The sequence below is a fragment of the Arvicanthis niloticus genome, chromosome 13 (assembly GCF_011762505.2).
Source record: "Arvicanthis niloticus isolate mArvNil1 chromosome 13, mArvNil1.pat.X, whole genome shotgun sequence".
Classification (NCBI taxonomy): Eukaryota; Metazoa; Chordata; class Mammalia; order Rodentia; family Muridae; genus Arvicanthis; species Arvicanthis niloticus.
Window position 1 is genome coordinate 23,016,513 of NC_047670.1, and position 20,070 is coordinate 23,036,582.

Sequence of the window (20,070 nt, forward strand, 5' to 3'; positions counted from 1 at the left end):
ATTTTGGTTTGGTTTGGTGTTAGTATATTCAAGACAGGATTTCTCTATGTATTCCTGACTCTCTTGTAACTTGCTCTGTAGACAAAGCTAGCCTTCAAACTCAGAGATCCACCGGCCTCTGCCTCTTGGATGCTGATTGTCAAGGCCTACCTGGATCAATTGGATAATATTTTATTCACAGCAGGAAAGTTGCATATCTTTAAGTGCATATAGAAACATTAGGAGGTATGTGTATTTGTGTATTTATGTGTTTTTTGTTTGTTTGTTTGTTTGTTTGTTTGTTTTAAGGTCCACCAGGAACTGAAGTTGAAATAACTGGGTCTAATCTTGGATCTGCTATCTCCGACATTTCAGTGATGATAAAAGAGAGTATATGTAATGTGACCACTGTCAATGACACTGTGTTACAGTGCATTGTGGGAGAACATGCAGGGGGCATTTTTCCTGTGACGATGCTTCATAAGACAAAAGGCTTTGCCATCTCCTCTGTTGTATTTGAGTACCCACTTTCTATTCAGAATATATATCCAAGACAAGGTGATCAGATAGTTTATATTATTTCAGCACTCATTTAGAAACAATATAATCTTAAAAACCCTGCCATAACTTGTACTTCTTATAAGGTTAAAAATACTTACTTTCATTTGCCCAGCAAATTAAAAAAAAATGGGGGTATTAACCAATCATTCCCAAATAACATTTATATTTTTCTTACTGCTTTATTATTTAATTAAAGTTGAATTCTTTTGAAGTTACCTGTAAAAAATTTAAAACCATACTTAGTATATCAGAAATAAATTTATTTTCACAGAAAACACTGTTTCTAATTGAAAATTAATGGTTAAAAGTCTCTAAAAAGTGTGATATAAAAGTGTGAAATAAATTTCAGATCTCAGAAAGTTATGTAACTTACTTTTCAGGTTTTTAAACTAAAGCAAATGTACACAGAGGGGACATTTCCTTCACATTCACTCAGTTCTCCTTGTATTTGTCTTCTTCAGGGAGCTTTGGTGGTGGGCAAACCTTGACTGTGACAGGCATGGGATTTGACCCATGGAATTCAACTATATTGGTCTGTGACTCTGAATGTGCAGTGGACAAACTAAGATCTGACTCTACAATGCTGTTTTGTGAGACTCCACCTAATAATGGTAAGTACTTAAAAAAAAAAGGGAGCCTGTGAGAAATGCTAATTTTAGAAAGTCCATAGGTGTGTGGGTTCGTTTCTGGGTCTTCAATTCTATTCCACTGATCTTCCTGCGTATCTCTGTACCAATACCATGCAGTTTTTAATCACTATTGCTCTGTAGTATAGCTTGAGATACGGGATGGTGATTCCCCCAGAAGTTCTTTTGTTGTTGAGAAAAGTTTTTGCTATCCTGTTTTTTTTTTTTTTTTCAAATAAATTTGCAAATTGCTCTTTCTAAGTCTATGAAGAATTGAGTTGGAATTTTGATGGGGAATGTGTTGAATCTGTAGATTGCTTTCAGCAAGATGGCTATTTTTACTATATTAATCCTGCCAATCCATGATCATGAGAGATCTTTCCATCTTCTGAGATCTTCTTTAATTTCTTTCCTCAGAAACTTGAAGTTCTTATCATAAAGATTTTTCACTTGCTTGTTTAGAGTCACACCAAGGTATTTTATATTACTTGTGACCATGGTGAAGGGTGTCATTTTCCTAATTTCTTTCTCAGCCTGTTTATGCTTTGAGTATAGGAAATCTACTGATTTGTTTGAGTTAATTCTATATCCAGCCACCTTGCTGAAGCTGTTTATTTGGTTTAGGAGTTTTCATCAAGAATCAAGAAATGGGACCTCATAAAACTGCAAAGCTTTTGTAAGGCAAAGGACACTGTCAATAGGACAAAACAGCAACCAACTGATTGGGGAAAAAATCTTTACCAATCCTACATCTCATATAGGGCTAATATCCAATATATACAAAGAACTTAAGAAGATAGATGCCAAAGAACCAAGTAACCCTATTAAACATGGGATGCAGAGCTAAACAAAGAATTCTCAACTGAGGAATATCAAGTGGCTGAGAGGCACCTAAAGAAATGTTCAACATCTTTAGTCATCAAGGAAATGCAAATCAAAACAACCCTGAGATTTCACTTCACACCAGTCAGAATGGCTAAGATAAAAAACTCAGGTGAGAGCAGATGCTGGTGAGGATGTAAAGAAAGAAGAACACTCCTCAATTGTTGGTGGGATTGCAAACTGGTACAACTACTCTGGAAATCAGTCTGGCGGTTCCTCAAAAACTTGGACATAGTATTATCTGAAGACCTAGTTATACTATTCCTGGGCAATACCCAAAAGATTCTCCAACATGCTTCACTATGTTCATAGAAGCCTTATTTATAATATCCAGAAGCTGGAAAAAAACCCAGATGTCCTTCAACAGAGGAATGAATACAGAAAATGTAGTACATTTTTACAATGGAGTACTGTTGCGGGAGATATTTAAAACAGCAACATTCAATCTGGCTTTTCTTAATCACCTGTCACGTTCTCAACTAGCCTAGGCCTGTGGCCAGGAGCAATAGCAGTACAGCTTGGGTCCTCTGATCAGGCAGCCAGAGACACTGGGCCCTGCCACCCATGAGATGCCAGCATGGGAGATGGCTCTGCCAATCTTCCATGCTGTCTCTACAAGGCTGGGATGTGCCCAGACCGTCTTACCATCCACACAGGCCTGGTAGAAAATGAGACTCTAATGCTTAAATATTAATTAAAGGCTTTATATGTTTGGTAATGCTCAATAACAATATGCCCATACAATTAGAGGTGTTTACCAATTAGCTAACCTAAATATAAGTTGTTATCCAGGACTGCTCTCCATACCTGAATGGCTCATTTTTCTACATCCCTGCCCTCTCCCCTGCCTCACTCCTCTTTCTTTTCCTCTTTCTCTTCTTATTCCTCCCACTTTAGCTCCTCCTACATACCACCCTTCCTGCAAAATAAAAAGAATCCTTTCTCTCAAAATACAATTAAACCACAACTATGCCAATTTATATCAGTAAGGTACAAGATAAACCTAATACCCAGTCCATCAGTTTTGTCAACTAAACAAAACCTCCTTCATCTTTCCTAACTAAAAGACTTAGTTCTGAACTTGGCTTTTGTCCTGACTTTAGAATGAATGTCAGCTGAAAACCATCCTCTCAAATCTGTTCTCTCAAAATAAATAGCCTGGGTTGGCTATGAGACTGTAAGTCTTCAACCCCATCAGAAATCCACAATCACTGAATTAACTGAAATTATGGGAAGCACAAAGCATAGCTTCTAAAACTTAGCCAATTTATAGAGACTGCTGAACACCTAGACAGTCCCTATACTACAAAACGTTGGAACATCTGATCTTCAGCCTTCTGGCCCAGGATCATCTGACAGACCTAGTGATGCAGAATTATTAAGGGCTGATTACTCTGTCTTGGCAGATATAATCAGTCGACTATTCTGCAAGTGTCCTTTTCTGGACAGTAATTTGTCTGTAGATGAAAAGAGGCGATTCTTGCCTGGTGGCTGTCTCACGACAACTGGAGTAAGTCCAAAGATGTTCAATTTCTTCTTAGAATCCAACAGCGAAGCTGTCAGGAGCAGACAGGTCTTTAATCAAAATGAACATTAATACAGAAATGTTTGTAACATCAATTCTGTGGACTTCTGATGTTTTTGAAAACCAACAATCAGGGCTGGAGAGATGGCCAGTGGTGAAGAGCACTGACTGTTCTTCCAAAGGTTCTGAGTTCAGCTCCCAGGAACCACATGGTGGCTAATAACCATCTGCAAAGTGATCTGATGTCCTCTTCTGGTGTGTCTGAAGACAACTACAGTGTACTCATATACATGAAAGAAAGAAAGAAAGAAAGAAAGAAAGAAAGAAAGAAAGAAAGAAAGAAAAGAAAGAAAAGAAAGAGTAAAAGAAACAGAGAAAGAAAGAAAACCAACTATCTATGTAAGGCAATCTGGACTGTTGTCCATTAACTCCTCTCAGCTATTTTTAATTAAAATATAGAAAACACCCTAACAACAAACTCAGAGCCATGAATCTGCTATAGCTTCTTAATTCACAGGCTAACCATCTCAGATCAGTTAAAAAAATTAAAGAAGGACTGGGTCTAAGTCTTGTACCCACCAATTTTGACTTAATAGAAGAAAATATAACAATGAAACCCTTGAATTTGAAATCAAAGTAAATTTTGTACCATTTAAGAAATATAACTTTAGCTTAATAACCATTATACAGATTTCTACCAAATAGGTTATGGCTATGTGATCAATTCTAACTATTCCTCCCTGTTCCAATAAAAGCATTATTTTCCCTAAAAGAACAGCCTAATATTAACCACCTCAGTCCCTAAGCTCAGGAAATAGGGCACCGACTCTTCATTAACTTCTTCAAGCTGAATTTGGGCATTGATATATTAGAAGAGGGGCGGGGGAGGGGGTAAATTGATAAGCCTCTGACACTGTGTCTTCACTGCATCCAGCTGAAATTCCAGGACATCAGAGGTTCAAGCAGGTCTGCTCAGCTTGCTTGATGAGTAGATATACCAAGGCTATGTATTCTGCAATATAAAATTCTCAAAACAAATTTTAGTATAAAGATAATTTTTTGTTTGAATTCTGAAATCTAGTCTTCTGGTGGCCTGCTTCTGTCATGTCTAATCCATATAATTCTAGGAGGTAGAAATATCTTAATCTACTCTTCTGAAAACACAGACAAACCCCTTTTCCAAAAATAGCATATCCTTGTGCCAATAACCAGAAAATACCTCAATCATCTCATCTGAAAAAACACAGACAAAACCTTTTTCACCAAAACAGCATATTCTTGAGCCAGTAACCAGAAAAACCTTTATCTTGACCTCTTTCCCAGAGGAAAAATGTAACTACAAAACTGAAAATTACACCCATATTGAAAATAAAATCAATTTAATAACTAAAATACTATATGTGCCTATTCTTTAGGCCTTCCCTAATTTGCCAAGCAGAAAATGAACCCAGAATTCCCATGGGGCCCACGTTAGACAGAACCAGAGTCTCCTGTGAGGCAATATAACTTTTTATCATCTGAATACACCTGATTTACACTATCTTTCTGTTTGGCCCTCTGCCTAGAACAGTTTTTTATTTACACCATCTATCTGTTTAGCTGTGTAGTCCTAAGCAGCTTCCACTTCTACACTGTACTCTTTATTTTAGAGCCAGTGACAATTTCCCCTATCTAAGTTCTAAACCACGGGTGATATTTCTCACATGCTTAGGACAAATCTGTTTATAAATCTTTCTTAAAAGCAAATAATCCCTATATTTTAACTTTATACTTAAATCAGTAACTGCTCCACAATGGAGGCTTATTTATTTAGCTCTCTTGGCTAAAAAGTATATGTGTGTGTCTGTGGTTCTGTGCCTAGAGCCACAGACAATTTTATTTTCTACCTATCTTTGTTCCAAACCACAGGCAAGATTCCCCACATGAATCAGACAAAACTGTATCAAAATCTATTTTAAAAACATATAATCTCAACTTTGATTCTCTGTTCATATCTCTCTGTCATAGAAATAAGATAATTCCTTCTACTCTTAACAAAAAGCCACCTGTGTTTCCTCACAGCAGGGAAGCTCAGCTGCAACTTTTTTGTTCAGTGTTCCTCTATTAGGAGTCATGTGACTTATCTCAGTGCTTACTCACTCTCTTTAAAAAAAAATACAACTTTTACTCTCAGGTGAAACAGACTTAAATTTCTAGTGAATTCGTGCCAGATATTAGGCGCTACTTGTTGCAGGAGATATTTTAAAACAGCGGCACCCGATTTGTCTTGTGAATCAGGGCTGCCATGTTCCTGACTAGCCTAGGCCTGTGGCCACCAGTGGTGGGTGGTGTACCACCGCTGCTCAGCTCCCACCGTCCACTCAGGCCACCAGAGACTCCAGACCTGCCACTCACAAGATGCCAGCATGGAAGATGGCTCTGCTATTATATAACTCAGCTTATTAAAAACAATGAATTCATGAAGTTCACAGACAAATGAATGGAACTAGAAAATATCTTCCTGAGTAAGGTAACCCAATCACAAAAGAACACACATGGTATGTACTCACTGATAAGTGGATATTCGGCCAGAAGCTAGGAATACTCAAGATACAATTCACAGACCACGTTAAGCTCAAGAAGAAGAAAAAACAAAGTGTGGGTGCTTCTGTCCTTCTTAGAAAGGGAAACAAAATACTCATGGGAGCAAATATGGAGACAAAGTGTGAAGCAGAGACTGGAGGAAAGGCCATCCGGGAACTCCCCCTCCTGGGGATCTATCCCATATACAGTCACCAAACTGGGACACTATTGTGGATGCCAAGAAGTGCATACTGACAGAAGCCTGATATAGCTGTCTCCTGAGAAGCTCTTCTAGAGCCTGACAGATGCAGATGCAGATGTTCACTGTCAACCATTGGTCCTAAATGGAGGAGTTAGAGAAAGGACTGAAGGAGTTGAAGGGGTTTGCAACCTTATAGGAAGAACAATAATATCAACCAACCAGATTCCCCCAGAGCTCCCAAGGACTAAACCACCAAAAGGAGTACACATGGAGGGACCCGTGGCTACAGCCACATATTTAGCAAAGGATGGTCTTGTCAGGCATCAATGGTAGGAGAGGCCCTTGGTCCAGTGAATGCTGGATGCCCCATTGTAGGGGAATTTGAAGAAGCTGAGAGGCTGGAGTGGGTGGGTGAGTGGGGGGAACACTCTCATAGAAATGAGATGGGATGTGTGATTGGACAAGAGGTTTTTGGGGGGCAGGTGGGAACCAAGGCAGGAAATAACATTTGAAATGTAAATAAAGAATATATCCAATAAAAATAAAAAAACAAAAAAAGAAAGATTACAGTCTTTTCTCAGGTTGTCAAATTCTTTTGAAGTAATTGATTCTGATTTATTACCATCCTGGCTTCAAGCAATTTGGTTGGAACTGTATTTTCTACCTGCGTAAATTTGAGAACTTTAGTTTGTGACAGCAATTGATAGCTCTTAGTTGAGCATCCAAATGGAGAACCTGACGTTAGTTCTTGTTAGTCAAATTTTCTTTAAAGGCAACTAAAGAATACTGAGAGAGGGAAAAATAGTTTTCTCCAGAAAGCACACCAACTGGTAATTTTATACCAAAAGGTCAGCCCAGAAAGCATACATATAATTAACATCATACAGACTAATTATGTTGTTGTTGTTGTTGTTGTTGTTGTTGTTGTTGTGTGTGTATGTGTGTGTGAATGTAACAACAATTAGTGAGAATAGTTCATAAACTTGAAAGAGAGCAAAGAAGGGTATGTGGGATGGTTTAGAGGGAAGGAAAATGGGGGGAAATTATGTGTTTATAGTTCAATCTCAAAAAATAAAAGTTATTTTAAAAAGATAAATTGCTGTAATGCTTTTGTGTATTAACCTGGGCAGTCATCAAAAGGATTTGGGCCTTATATATTTCTTGGGAATATTTTGAACCTCTCTCTACCTTGGATTTTTCATTTATCAAATGGTTTTAACATAGTGACATTCTTCATAGGATTATTGTGAGATTAACATACATAGAAGTATATCTGAATCATGATATTCTTGTTATTATAAGTCTTGCTTATTTTTACCAATTGAAAAATAAAACCTGAGCTCTGGGTAATACTCTATCTCAAATTTTACCACTTCCTTTTTATCTACAGCCACGTTACGAAACTTCTCCCTACTACAGTTTTTCTGTTAACTGGAGACATTATTAGCTGTAATTTGGTTAGTTGTGAATATCAAATATCTAGTACTATGTAGAGATTTTAATTATTATTTAACAATTTGGAGAAAGTTTAGTTAATTAGTTATGGTTTTTTTTTTTTTTTTTTTTTTTTGTTTTTTTGTTTTTTTGTTTTTTTTTTTTTTTTTGAGACAGGGCTTCTATGTGTAACCTCAGCTGTCCTGGAACTCATTCTCTAGACTAGGCTGGCTCAAACTCAGACATCAGCTTACCTCTTCCTCTAGGGTTCTGTGATTAAAGGCATATGCCACCACCACCGGGCAGCAAAATTTAAGAAGGGTTTAAAATGACATTTTAGATAAATAAAAATGTTTCATGTGCAAATATTTTTAAGATTTAATATTTTCATGGACTTTTGCTTACCTGATATTTTTATGAACTTTTAGTTTACTTGATGTTTTAATGATTAGTTTTGTCACTTCAACACTCGAGTTGGTATTTTGATAAAAAATATGTGGCAGTACTGTAAAAAATTGGCAGTTAGTGAGTCTCAACACTGGCTTGGCTTTTCCTCTTCCTGTTATTCTACATGGGCTCCTTGAGTGCTTCAGCTCCTCCCTTGCCTCCTTTGTTGCTTATGCTTCTGTCTCTCCCTTTCCAGCTCTAATCTGCAGTGTTAGATCTTCTATTACTATAAAACTATGCTGGCAGGTCTGAAGAATTGTCCACAGGAGAAGTCTGAGTGTTTCCCCCCATTCCCTTTTTAATAGAGTATAAAGGATATGTGATATTTTTAACTTTTGCTAGAGGATCTCACTAGCTTGTGTATATCCAATGTGCATTGTGAAGTACTCATGGCAAAAATAAGACTATAATAAAACTATTTAGGGGTTTTGGTGATGAGTCTGGTCCTGACGGCAGAACTCTACACTGTTTGACTTCCTTCTTCTCATAGGCAAGGGACCCGATCAAGTCTGTGGAGTGAGTGTGGTCAACAGAAAAGACTCATCACAATCCACGATGGTATTCACATACATCTTGACCCTGACTCCACTCGTCACTGAAATATCTCCCAGGAGAGGCAGCACTGCTGGAGCTACCAGGCTTACAGTCACAGGATCTGGATTCAGGTACCGTCTTAACACAGGTACACATCAACCTGTTTCTAGATGCAGGAGTCACACTTGCTGTCATCTTTGTCTCAGAGTAATTAAGTACGGTCTTGTAGTGTGGAACTTCTCTGTGAGCCATGCTTGAGGTACAATAGTACTAACAATAACATTAACTGAATACATACTCCATGCTACAGACCTTCATATCCACAGAAAGTTCCTTCTTTGCCTTATAAAGTGTTTTAACCCCACTTTATGTTCAGGAAGGTAAGGTGAAAGAGACAGAAAGATTTGGCCTAAGTCTAGCAATAAGTTCACCAACATAAATCATTTATTATCATCAGATCATCTCTGATCGCAACATGTTTCATTGATCCAAAGAAACATCCTTTCCCTCATCAAATCTATTCCTTTTAAACCAGCCAGGATCCTTTTCTGATCACATGACTCAGCTGTTCTGCCCTCATTCTTCAGTGAACAAAGCTGACTTCAAACCATGGAAGGCTTGATTTTCAAGTGTTTACATATATTCTGAACATACATTTCAAGTAGAGTTTAAATTCTAAGGCTTGTAACTGTGCTCAAAAAAGAAAAAATTCCAAGAGCAAGTTTTACAATTTGCAAAATGCAGCTATTGGAGACCACAAAGAATTGTGATCCCTTGAACCCAGGCAGCCCTTCTTTCAATGTTGAAGCACTTGCTGGTTTGTATATTTCTATTCCCTGACTTCTTAAAGTCTTTACTTTTTCTCAACAAATATTTCTGAATCTTAATATAGTGTCAGCCTGTACTTTGATAAACCATGAGATATTATCACTGCTTTTCCAGTAACTTATGAATGCAGGGCTTTTAATATGTGAAGTAGAAATTTAAGTTAAGCATGTTTTATCAACCCTTTCTTCCTTTACAGTGACAACACACAGGATGTCCAAGTCACCATAGCCAACAGCAAATGTGATGTCCAATATTCCAACAAGACACATATCATCTGCATTACAAGTGCTCACACACCTTCAGGGTGGGCTCCAGTTCATGTCAACATCAAAAACATAGGCATGGCCAAATCGGTAATGACAGTTAAGTCTAGTAACCATAGCAATGAAAATCTAGCATGCTGGAAGTGGGCTGATTACTGGTCGATGTCTTGTTTGTCTCCAACAGATAATTGAACTGTGTCTGTACTAAACTTAAGCAGTGAATATGTCTGTTCTTTATTCTTCATGTTTTATTTGATATTTTAATTATTCTGTCTGTGGAATAATTAATAATGGATCTAAACTTTGTTATTATCATGAAATAATCAAGTCGTCCGTAACATCTTAAAATTGAGTTCCACTTTTATTATTTAGATAAATACATCCTGTTTCAGCTTGTCATTCTTTGAGAACTTTTCTGATAAATTCTCTGAACTTTCTGACTCTTTGCACTCTGTTACAGGAGAATGCTGACTTCTTATATGCTGATGTTTGGTCTGCTAATTCCTCATGGGGAGGAAAACTGCCACCAGAGGAAGGGTCACTTGCTGTTATTACGAAAGGACAGATAATTCTTCTGGATCAAAGTACTCCTGTTCTGAAAATGTTACTCATTCAAGGTAAATTTGTAAAAATTTGTATATTAGACTCTGCTGATTATTTCTATCAACTTAATTTAATCAAAAGCCATGATAATGAGCATTCATCTTTGAATTAGGCTTTTAAAATCTATTTGTGATTATGATATTATTTAATGTATTTCTAGTAGCATTCTTTAAACTTTGTTTCACAAAGTTGGGTTTTTTTTTTTTTTTAAAGTGATAATAGGGGAAGGTAGTGCATATCTCAATGTCCTCACATTTAATCAATTAAATTTAACATCATTTCCCATGTCAAAAATACCGAGGTAGTGGATCCCAGAGGCTACAAAATTTTAGGAATTTGCTCAAGTCAGTCCTAAACAATCCCTGACTGCACTAGTGCTGTGCACATTTTGTGAGCCCCAAAAGACCACCACGGAGCTGCTTCTGATATAATCGCATTAGGGTCTTTATTCAAGCCATCAGTGGGACAAGGTTTTGTAGAAAATGGCAAGCGAGCAAGGTTGTTTCTAGCCTGGCACATGTCTAATTGGAGGGTTCATATGGACTTTTGTTGTCCTTTAAAATAATTGGCTGGTTCTGGGAAGCAAACCATGAACTTAACTTCTGCTTTCCTCCTGATTGGTGGTTGTTATGAAGTGAAGTGCCAGGGCGGGCTTGTAACTTGGAGGAGTAACCGGGAAACTAGTACTAGAGAGTTCAACCTTAGGTCAGGTTCTCTAATATGGAGTCTGAACCCAAAATCTGGTCTCTAACTAGAAGCTGAGTACAATTCTTCTCTTCCTTACACATGAAACTGCTTTCAGTTGTGAACTGGGTTCTTTCTGCTTTTTTGGTATTTTGTGCCTACTATAAAAATTAAACAGCCACAGCAATTACAATTATACATAAAAGAAGTAATAAACTAATAATAAAGTGCTCTGTGATTTTGTGCATAAACTTTTACAGAAAGGTCTTACGTGCCTAAAGACTTCTGTAATTTTATAAACTTTTTTTTTTAGCTTCTACAATTATAAAAATGTTATTTAAAGTTACTAAAGAATTGGATCCTAGGTAAAAATGTACTATTTTCTAATTAATATCAATCTTATAAAAAGCCATCTTAGTATATTCCTAATGATGCCAGTCAAGCTATTGCTATGGCACAAAGCAGTAAAACTTTCAGAGAAATTCTTTTTTTAAAAAATTGAAAACTAATGTTGACATCACAATGATTTCTATAAAGATGACTTTGTCTTTGTTCTTCATTTATATTTTAGAGACCTGTTTTACGGAATTGATCTTTGCAGTTGCACTATTAACTAAAATATCAGATGGTTATTGCAAAGCAGTTTACCCTAGACTGTCTCTTGCTGTCCACTCTTGGGGTCTAGTGACATGTTAAGACTATGTGGTTCACAGGTGGGACTCTGATATTTGATGAAGCTGATATTGAACTCCAGGCAGAAAACATCCTAATCACAGATGGGGGTGTTCTTCAGGTATGGAAAACAATTTCTTCACTTAATTTTGTTTAAAATACTATATATAAAATTAATAGTTAATTGTACCAAATTATTCTGGTTATCTTTATTAATTGGTTCAATTAATGTTACAACCTCACAAGAGATTGATTCTAAAAAATTATTGCATTTTAATAGAGAATAATTAATGTGTTGTCGAATTTAAAGCACAAAGAAAACTTCCTGTGTCAATTTCTGTTATTTCTGAAGGTCAGCTGTTGTATTATTAATTGACCTATTAGAAAATTCAAGTCTTAGGGATGGAGGGAGCTAGTAAGATGACACAACAAGAAAAAGGAGACATAATCTGAGGAACAACACTGGAGGTCATCTTCTAGTCTTCACATGTAGAATCATCGGTTTTAATCATACCCCGGAAACAAGGGTAACAGTGTTTAAAAGGCATATAAGCTGCATTCTTTTTATATTGATATTTTTCAAGTGACAACAGCACAGATATGCACCTATATGCTTTTAAGGCTTACATTGAGAAAGAAAGATTTGGATGTCTAGACAATTTTAAATGGGGAAGAAATAGAAATATAATTATTTTTGCAAAATAAGAATTGTGAATTGTGAATTTTCATTTTCTGAACAAGATCTATGAATTCTTTCAGATTGGGACAGAAGCATCTCCATTTCAACACCAGGCTATCATTACTCTCCATGGGCATCTTAGATCTCCTGAGCTCCCTGTATATGGAGCTAAGACATTGGGTGTGCGTGAGGGCACGCTCGATCTTCACGGTAGGCTGAAGGCACTCTGATATAAACTTGCAAGCCTTCTCCTATCTTTGGATAGTCTCTGTTTCTTTCTAACTCCACCCCTTAATCTAAAAAGCTATACACAAAAGTTAGTCTCAGAAAGGTCATACATTCCTTCTAGGCTATGCCATACCCTTCTGATATCTATGTCTATGGATAACTAAACACTATTGTTACCATTTACTCTTTCCTTAAGTATGCTACTTACTCATTACTTACTGTCTGAAAAGGCACTAATTTTGGAATTGGACGATGGTAATTTCTTCATTTTTACTTTTTTAACCAGAATATTTCTAAAATGTAAAAACAAATCTATAGTTGTACATTCATATAGCTGTAGTTCAGGAAGGGATGTCAAGTAACATAGTTTAATCATGTTTGAGATGCTAAGGTAACATTGTTTAAACATGAATTGAGTCATTTTTATACTGATGTATTCTATATGGTAATAATTGTAGCCTTTTGTGGATACAGAATTCTATAAACAGAAATGCTGTAACCATAAATGTCCCACGTGGTGCTAAACATAATTTCATATATATATATTATATTTTTTATATATTATATATATAATATAAATATATAATATAAATAATATATTTTAATATAAAAAAGTATTTAATAAATATAAATAAATATATAATAAATATAAATAAATCATATATATATGATTTAGGTGTAGATTGTCAGTTTAAGTCATTTTACGAATTTCACAGATTCACATATTATTATGGATGTATGTTATTATTAACCTGATTGTTCATTTTCTGAATCAAGAATTTTTCATCTTTTTTTAGATTAGTGGTAAAATAAATAGATAAAATAACTCTTCCCCAAATTGACTTAATTCAAATTCAGAATGTACTTAGTAATCCAAAAAACACTTCTGTAGAGATGCTTGGTTTGTATATGTCTTTCAGGTCTGCCTATTCCTGTGGTCTGGACTCACTTGGCTCATACTGCAAATGCAGGAGAATGGACGTTAACTGTTCTAGAAGCAGTGACATGGAAGGCAGGAGATAGCATCGTGATTGCGAGCACAGGACACAGGTATCAGATGATGTTGACTTATTTGGGATACAGTTTTTTTTTTATCTATGTAAAATAAGAATGATGGGAATTTCTCAAACCATTTTATTTGAACTTGAAGCATTTGCTACAGAACCATAAGCAAGCTGGGTAGTGTGGTGAACATTTCTAATCCCAGCACTTGAGAGGCAGAGGCAAGAGGACATCAGTCAGTTCCAGGCCAGCCTGGTCTACAAAATGAGTTCCAGGACAGCCAGGGCTATACAGAAAAACCCTGCCTCGGAAAACAAAACAAAACAACACAATACAAATCAACAACAAAAGCAGAACAATGAAAAACAAACAAACAAAAAGGGTGAATATAAACAGCCAAATACACATGTTAGCTTCTGTCTGATCACCAGCGTCTGTTGAGTTTCAAGTCTCTGAATTTGTTATAAGAAAAGATTAAATGTGAACCATAGTGAAACAATATGTAGTAGTAAAATAGTTTATTTTACTTGGTTAGGTTCTTTAGTAAGATTTTATTAGAAAGAAGCATTCTGCTACTAAAAGTCATTTGAAAACATCCAACTTGGGGCTTTAGCTAAACACATTTGTATAAATGAGTTTCTTTGTCATCAGAGGACATGGCTGAGCAGCAGACAGAATTCCCTTATCTTCCCTGCATGGCAGTGTTTCTCACAGACCAAAACTGGAGGTTATGATAGAGTAAAAAGGGAAGAAATCTGTATGCAATGAGACTAAGCTGGCATTTTCCAGATGCCTGACATGTCACAACTGAAACTATCTATAACCCTTAACTTCCATTTAGTTACATATTTTAGCCCTTAATAAATTAAGATCTAGCATAGCTGCTCGAGGATTATCAAAGAGCAGAGAATGAGAGGCACTTTGGTTTGGCTCGATGTCCAAATTATAGACACGTAGATTGCATGTGGTTACATTTATCAGGAAATGAAGAGTAGTTATGACAAGAAACAGATCTGCCAAGCCCATAACTGAATTTAAAATTAAAATGTAAGATGCCATTTTTCAAGTTGCAAATAGGATTGCAGATGTTAGAGAGAGACAAATATATATGCACAAATTTAGCTTTGGAAGTACTTATTTATTGAACCCCCAGAAAGAAATTTAAATTATATAATGACAAAATACAAAAGGAGGAGAATCATGGGGCTTGCTAATAAAATGGGAAATCCTTATTTATAGCCTTTCTATGTGGAATTAAAGAGCAACTTTACAATTTAGGATAGAGCCAGTTTAAGGAAACATGAATCAGAGCTGGAGAGACGGCTCAGCTCCTAAAAGCTAGGCTCACAACCAAAACATTAAAAAATATGAAATAAGGGATTTACCATCAAATCTAATTTACTATTCATAGATGAATCCAATCGGAGAAATTCAAATCTAGAATTAAGAAATGCCTTTTCTGTAACAACATTGGATAAAGAAAAGGAGGTAGTAAATTTGGGAAGTGGGGAGTCAGATATGGAAGGGATATAAGAAAAATGGGGTAGAATAATGTAGTTATATTTTAATTAAATAAAAATATCAAAAAATTTAACATTTAAAAAAATGCATTTTGGGGGGGTTGAGGATGTGTCTACTCCTAGCAATAATGCTCACCATGGCCATTACTTGGTTTCAGTAGGATTGCAATGCTACCACTTCCTTCCTCACACAACTGCTGTGAAGACACAATGAGATGATAGGCATGAGAGCAAAACTTTGTACCTTAAAGAAAGGGCTTCCATAAGCATGTGGTGTCACTGAATAATGTCATGGCACACCTGTCACACTAGAAAGCAGGCTAGACCCCAATTTTTTAAAGAACTAAATATATGAATGTGTACATCATAAAATTAGCAAACTCACTGTGGCTAGACTCTTGAGCATATTAGAGAATAAATGACAACTGAATAATTTCTCTGCTTAGAAACTTCTAATGGCTTTCCTTTGTAAGAGTCTCTCCTTTGCCATGATTGACACCTTGAGACAGATCATCATTGCTGTAGGGAGCTATTATGTTTGTCTTACAGGATGCTAGAAACATCTCTGGCTTCTCTCTACTGGATGCCATAGCACAGCCCTTCCCTCTGAAGCTGTTTTCAGTCATTGCTGTGACTATAAAGTCATTCTCATTTAAGAACCTCTGAGGATGATACTTAAAGGTATAAATGATTACTTTTGCAGGCTCTGAACAAGTCTAGCACTTGGGTTTGAAATGAGTCATCAAACTTACTTTCTGTATAAAACATTTTTCTCAAATGTCTCTTCAGAAAATGGCGTGACATTTTTCAAAAGCACCTCATTTTATGACTGATGCATTCAAATGTGTAAACATGGCAAATATGTAAATATATCAAGTGTGCAAGTTAAATTTTTTCTTAAAATTTTACAGACACAGCCAAGTAGAAAATGAGAAGCGGACCATTGCATCGGTGTCTGCCGATGGAACGCACATAACTCTAACTAAGCCACTAAACTACACCCACTTGGGAATTACCACCACACTCCCTGATGGAACTATATTTGAAGCCAGGGCAGAGGTTGGAATTCTTACAAGAAATATCTTAATAAGAGGGTCTGATAATGTGGAGTGGAATGACAAGATTCCATCATGTCCTGACGGATTTGACACAGGTACACTTAGCAGCCATCATGCAGCTGACAGTGATCATTCCAGTTTTTCAAAACATTTTGGCTTATATTGAAGTGTGCTATTTTATTGTAGATATCAAGCATGGGAACTTGGAAACACCAAGAGCTTGATAGTATTTGCAATATAGTAAGAAAAATGATCAATGCTGACACCAAAAATCCATGATAAGTCCCTTCCTTGTTCTTGTGATTTCTTACTACTCTTCTGTTCTTAGAGTCCTGTATTATGCAGCCTTGACAACTACAGCTTCACATGTCTCCCAGAAGCTACAGTACTTATATTTACTAGGAAAATGTAGAGTTTCAAATTCAATATTTGATGGTTTTATTTAGCAAATCTTTAACAATACTTTTTGTATTTTCCAAAATCTGTAGTATATGTGAGAGTAGTTTCATTGTAGATAGATATTGTAGTAAATAGTTCATGGACAATGGTAACAAGATAGAAAGTAGATATATGAGAGATATATGAGAAGCTGAAGATATACATATGTGTGTATATATATATATATATACACACATATGTATATCATATATATATATATATATATATATATATATATATATATATAGAGAGAGAGAGAGAGAGAGAGAGAGAGAGAGAGAGATCTGTAGATTTTAAGCTTTTAAGATAGGGATGTAGCAATGCCTTTGTAATTTTGGCCCAAATCATTTTTCCCATGAGTTTCTGTCCTATGCCCTGCAGGATATTTTGAAACAAGCCTGACCTGAGCCAATCAAATATTAGGAACATTCCCATTAGTGTGTCAACCAAAAGTGTTTTTGAGATGTTGTGAAAGTATTATCTGGAAACAAAATCATCCCTAGTTATGACCCACAGAACTATACTATGTATCATTATTCAACAAGCCTAAAATATCCATGACTTTCAATGACAGAGGATACATCTCATTCATGCTCCATCTGTCTAGTCTAATATGGGTCAACAGGAGGTCGTTTCCATTATAATTGTTTCAGAATTCAGACTGATGTAGACTTTGTTTCAATATGGGTTTTCATAACCTCTGAAGCAAAGATATGATTGCTAGAGAGTTAAACCACCAATTAACCACAAAGGTTCTGAAATGATGTGTTTCCCTTCTGTTTATGTGCCCTTGGCCAGAAATAAGTCTACAGCTTTGATGAAGTTCAAGGGAATGAGTTAATGAAAGTCCCTGAACACACAGTAGAGAATTATTGGATACTGTTGCATCTTAATGATGTGTTTATACTATAAAGCAGAATATCTTCTGACAAGTTATCTTCGTATTTTTATAATCATCAGTAAGTAACTAAATAATAACAGATATAAGTTAATTAATAGCTATTTCTTTAAAGATAAGCATAAGTTCTTTAAATTTTATGTTAAGTGACCTATTTTCTGATGCCGTTTTATCTGCATCAAGTCTCAGAGTGGATATGAAAGCAAGTCTCAAGCTGTTTAAAATGAGAATACTTCCTGTTATGCTAATTAGACTGTCAGACTGTAGTGCTATTCAAGCATAATTTTGCATTATATTAATTTCCAATCTGAAGTGGGAGCTTCAGAAACAATAAACAAAATACTACTATTATTATTCACTCAACCATTAAAATATTATTTAGTGCTAGCTCTAAAAAATACTTTAGAATATTCAAAGATAAACAAGGCACATCAGTTGCCTTTCTTATTATCTAGAAAAAAAGAAGATATGAATATATAATAATTATGTTCCAGAATTAAGTTGAATATATATGAATAAAGAGAAACAAAATGAGTATAAGGACATTTTTTAACAAGAATATCGCTGTAATGTCTTGAATAATTTTAAATATTTTAAAATATTTTTAAAGGAGAATTTGCTACACAGACATGCCTTCAAGGAAAGTTTGGAGAAGAAATGGGAAGTGACCAGTTTGGAGGCTGTATTATGTTGCATGCTCCTTTACCTGGAGCTGACATGGTAACTGGAAGAATAGAATACATAGAGGTAAGGAAAAATACCATTAAAACACCAAGATGTCATAAGTCACTATGGATTGAGCTCCTGCTGTTTGCCATACTCCCCTTTCACTGGTACAGCAGACTGGTAAATGAACAGTTTAATGCAGCCAAATACTAACTCATTTGATCATTCCAAATATTCCTGTATTTTTAAAAAGCATAAGTCACATCCACCCAGACACACAATTTAAAACCTAGCAAAGGCTCCATATTATATCCAAAAGAAAATTCAAGTCCTTTTAATGACCTTAATTCAAGCTGTTCATGATTTTGTGCCCTGGGACTTGCTGATGTCAGGTAAGCCACATGGACCTCCTAATGTGACCATATCAACCACATTTCTGACTGATGGTCATCTGCTCTTTGATTAGTTTAGTTTAAAATGCTACCCCATCAAAGCATTGTATACTTCACTGTATTATTTCTATTGGGTTCCTTCTCAATGTTACTTCGTAAGAGAGCTCTCTCCTTACCAAATTTACTTGAAATTGGTATCCAGACTCCTGGTTTCCTTTATTTACTCAAACTCAGAATATTTTATAGATTTCAGAATCTTATTTATTATCTTTTTCATAATCAGACTTGCTAACCAGGACTTACCACTTCCTTATCAAGTACTCAGTAAAGAACAGAGTGGGGAAAGGATCAGATCCACAATATGAAAATCCATCAACACACTCTGGACACACTCAAAGTCAGCACTGACATTTGTAATGACTTTTTCTTTAGATATATTACACACGGGACATCTGAAATATAAACTAACTGAAATTTTCAGAATTGAATTGTCTATTCAATAATATTTATGATAGTTAATTTTGTGGAAATAAAATTAAAATTAAAAACTGGGGCCTTGAGAGATGGCTCAGCAGTTACAAGTATGGGATGTTCTTCTAGAGGAGCCTGGTTGAATTCCCAGCACCCACATGACAGGTCACAGCTGTCTGTAACTCCAGTTTCAGGGGATCTGGCACTCTCATACAGACATACAGGCAGGCAAAACACCAAAGCACATAAAAATAAACAAATCTAAGGGAAAAAAAGCAAACCAATATATAAATAAATAAATGGCAGTTCCAATATTTTCTTTTCTTAAATAACTGGATTATGTTGAATCATACATGTCAGCATCTTGAATATTAGATAATTAGATCATAGACTTGAAAGAACACAGCAGAATGCTTACTAACAGCTTCTAATCAGGAGCCACACCCACTTGGATCAACAAGGAGCTTTGCAAGTATGAACAAGGCCTTTAGACTGTTTACAGTTTTTTTTTTTTTTTTTTTAATCTATGAGTTGAAGTCAGTAACAACCTCCCTAGATCATGATAAAGACTGGAACCTTGCGTATATATCCTAAAGCATTTCTTATATATGGGAACAAAGGATCAGGAAAAAGAAGACATTTATAGATTTTTTTTATTCTGTTAAATAGAAAAGGTGAGTCATAGAGAGAGTTTTATTTTATTAAACAAAACAGTTTACTTGTAGAGAAGAGGCAAAACACAATAGAATCAAAGACGGCACTGAGTAGATAGTAGAAGGCACAGTTACCTTGCAACAAGGTTTGCAAGGGTTATTATCTTACCCCACAAGTATTGTCATGTTGAATTGCTTTATATAAAAGATTGTATTCAGAATAAAATGCTACCTTCAAATAACCACATGAATAATGTGGAGGA

General features: G+C 35.7%; 1 protein-coding gene across 1 annotated transcript in view; it reads left to right on the plus strand.

The window, feature by feature from the left end:
• Pkhd1l1 (PKHD1 like 1) overlaps positions 1-20,070 on the plus strand; it is a 145,718-nt gene that overhangs the window by 72,752 nt on the left and 52,896 nt on the right. The window contains exons 41-50 of the mRNA XM_076912207.1: positions 289-537; positions 1,002-1,151; positions 8,709-8,883; positions 9,777-9,933; positions 10,304-10,460; positions 11,844-11,923; positions 12,562-12,691; positions 13,630-13,759; positions 16,143-16,384; positions 18,236-18,372. Coding sequence (XP_076768322.1) covers positions 289-537; positions 1,002-1,151; positions 8,709-8,883; positions 9,777-9,933; positions 10,304-10,460; positions 11,844-11,923; positions 12,562-12,691; positions 13,630-13,759; positions 16,143-16,384; positions 18,236-18,372 — 1,607 coding nt within the window. The remainder of the gene's footprint in view (positions 1-288; positions 538-1,001; positions 1,152-8,708; positions 8,884-9,776; positions 9,934-10,303; positions 10,461-11,843; positions 11,924-12,561; positions 12,692-13,629; positions 13,760-16,142; positions 16,385-18,235; positions 18,373-20,070) is intronic.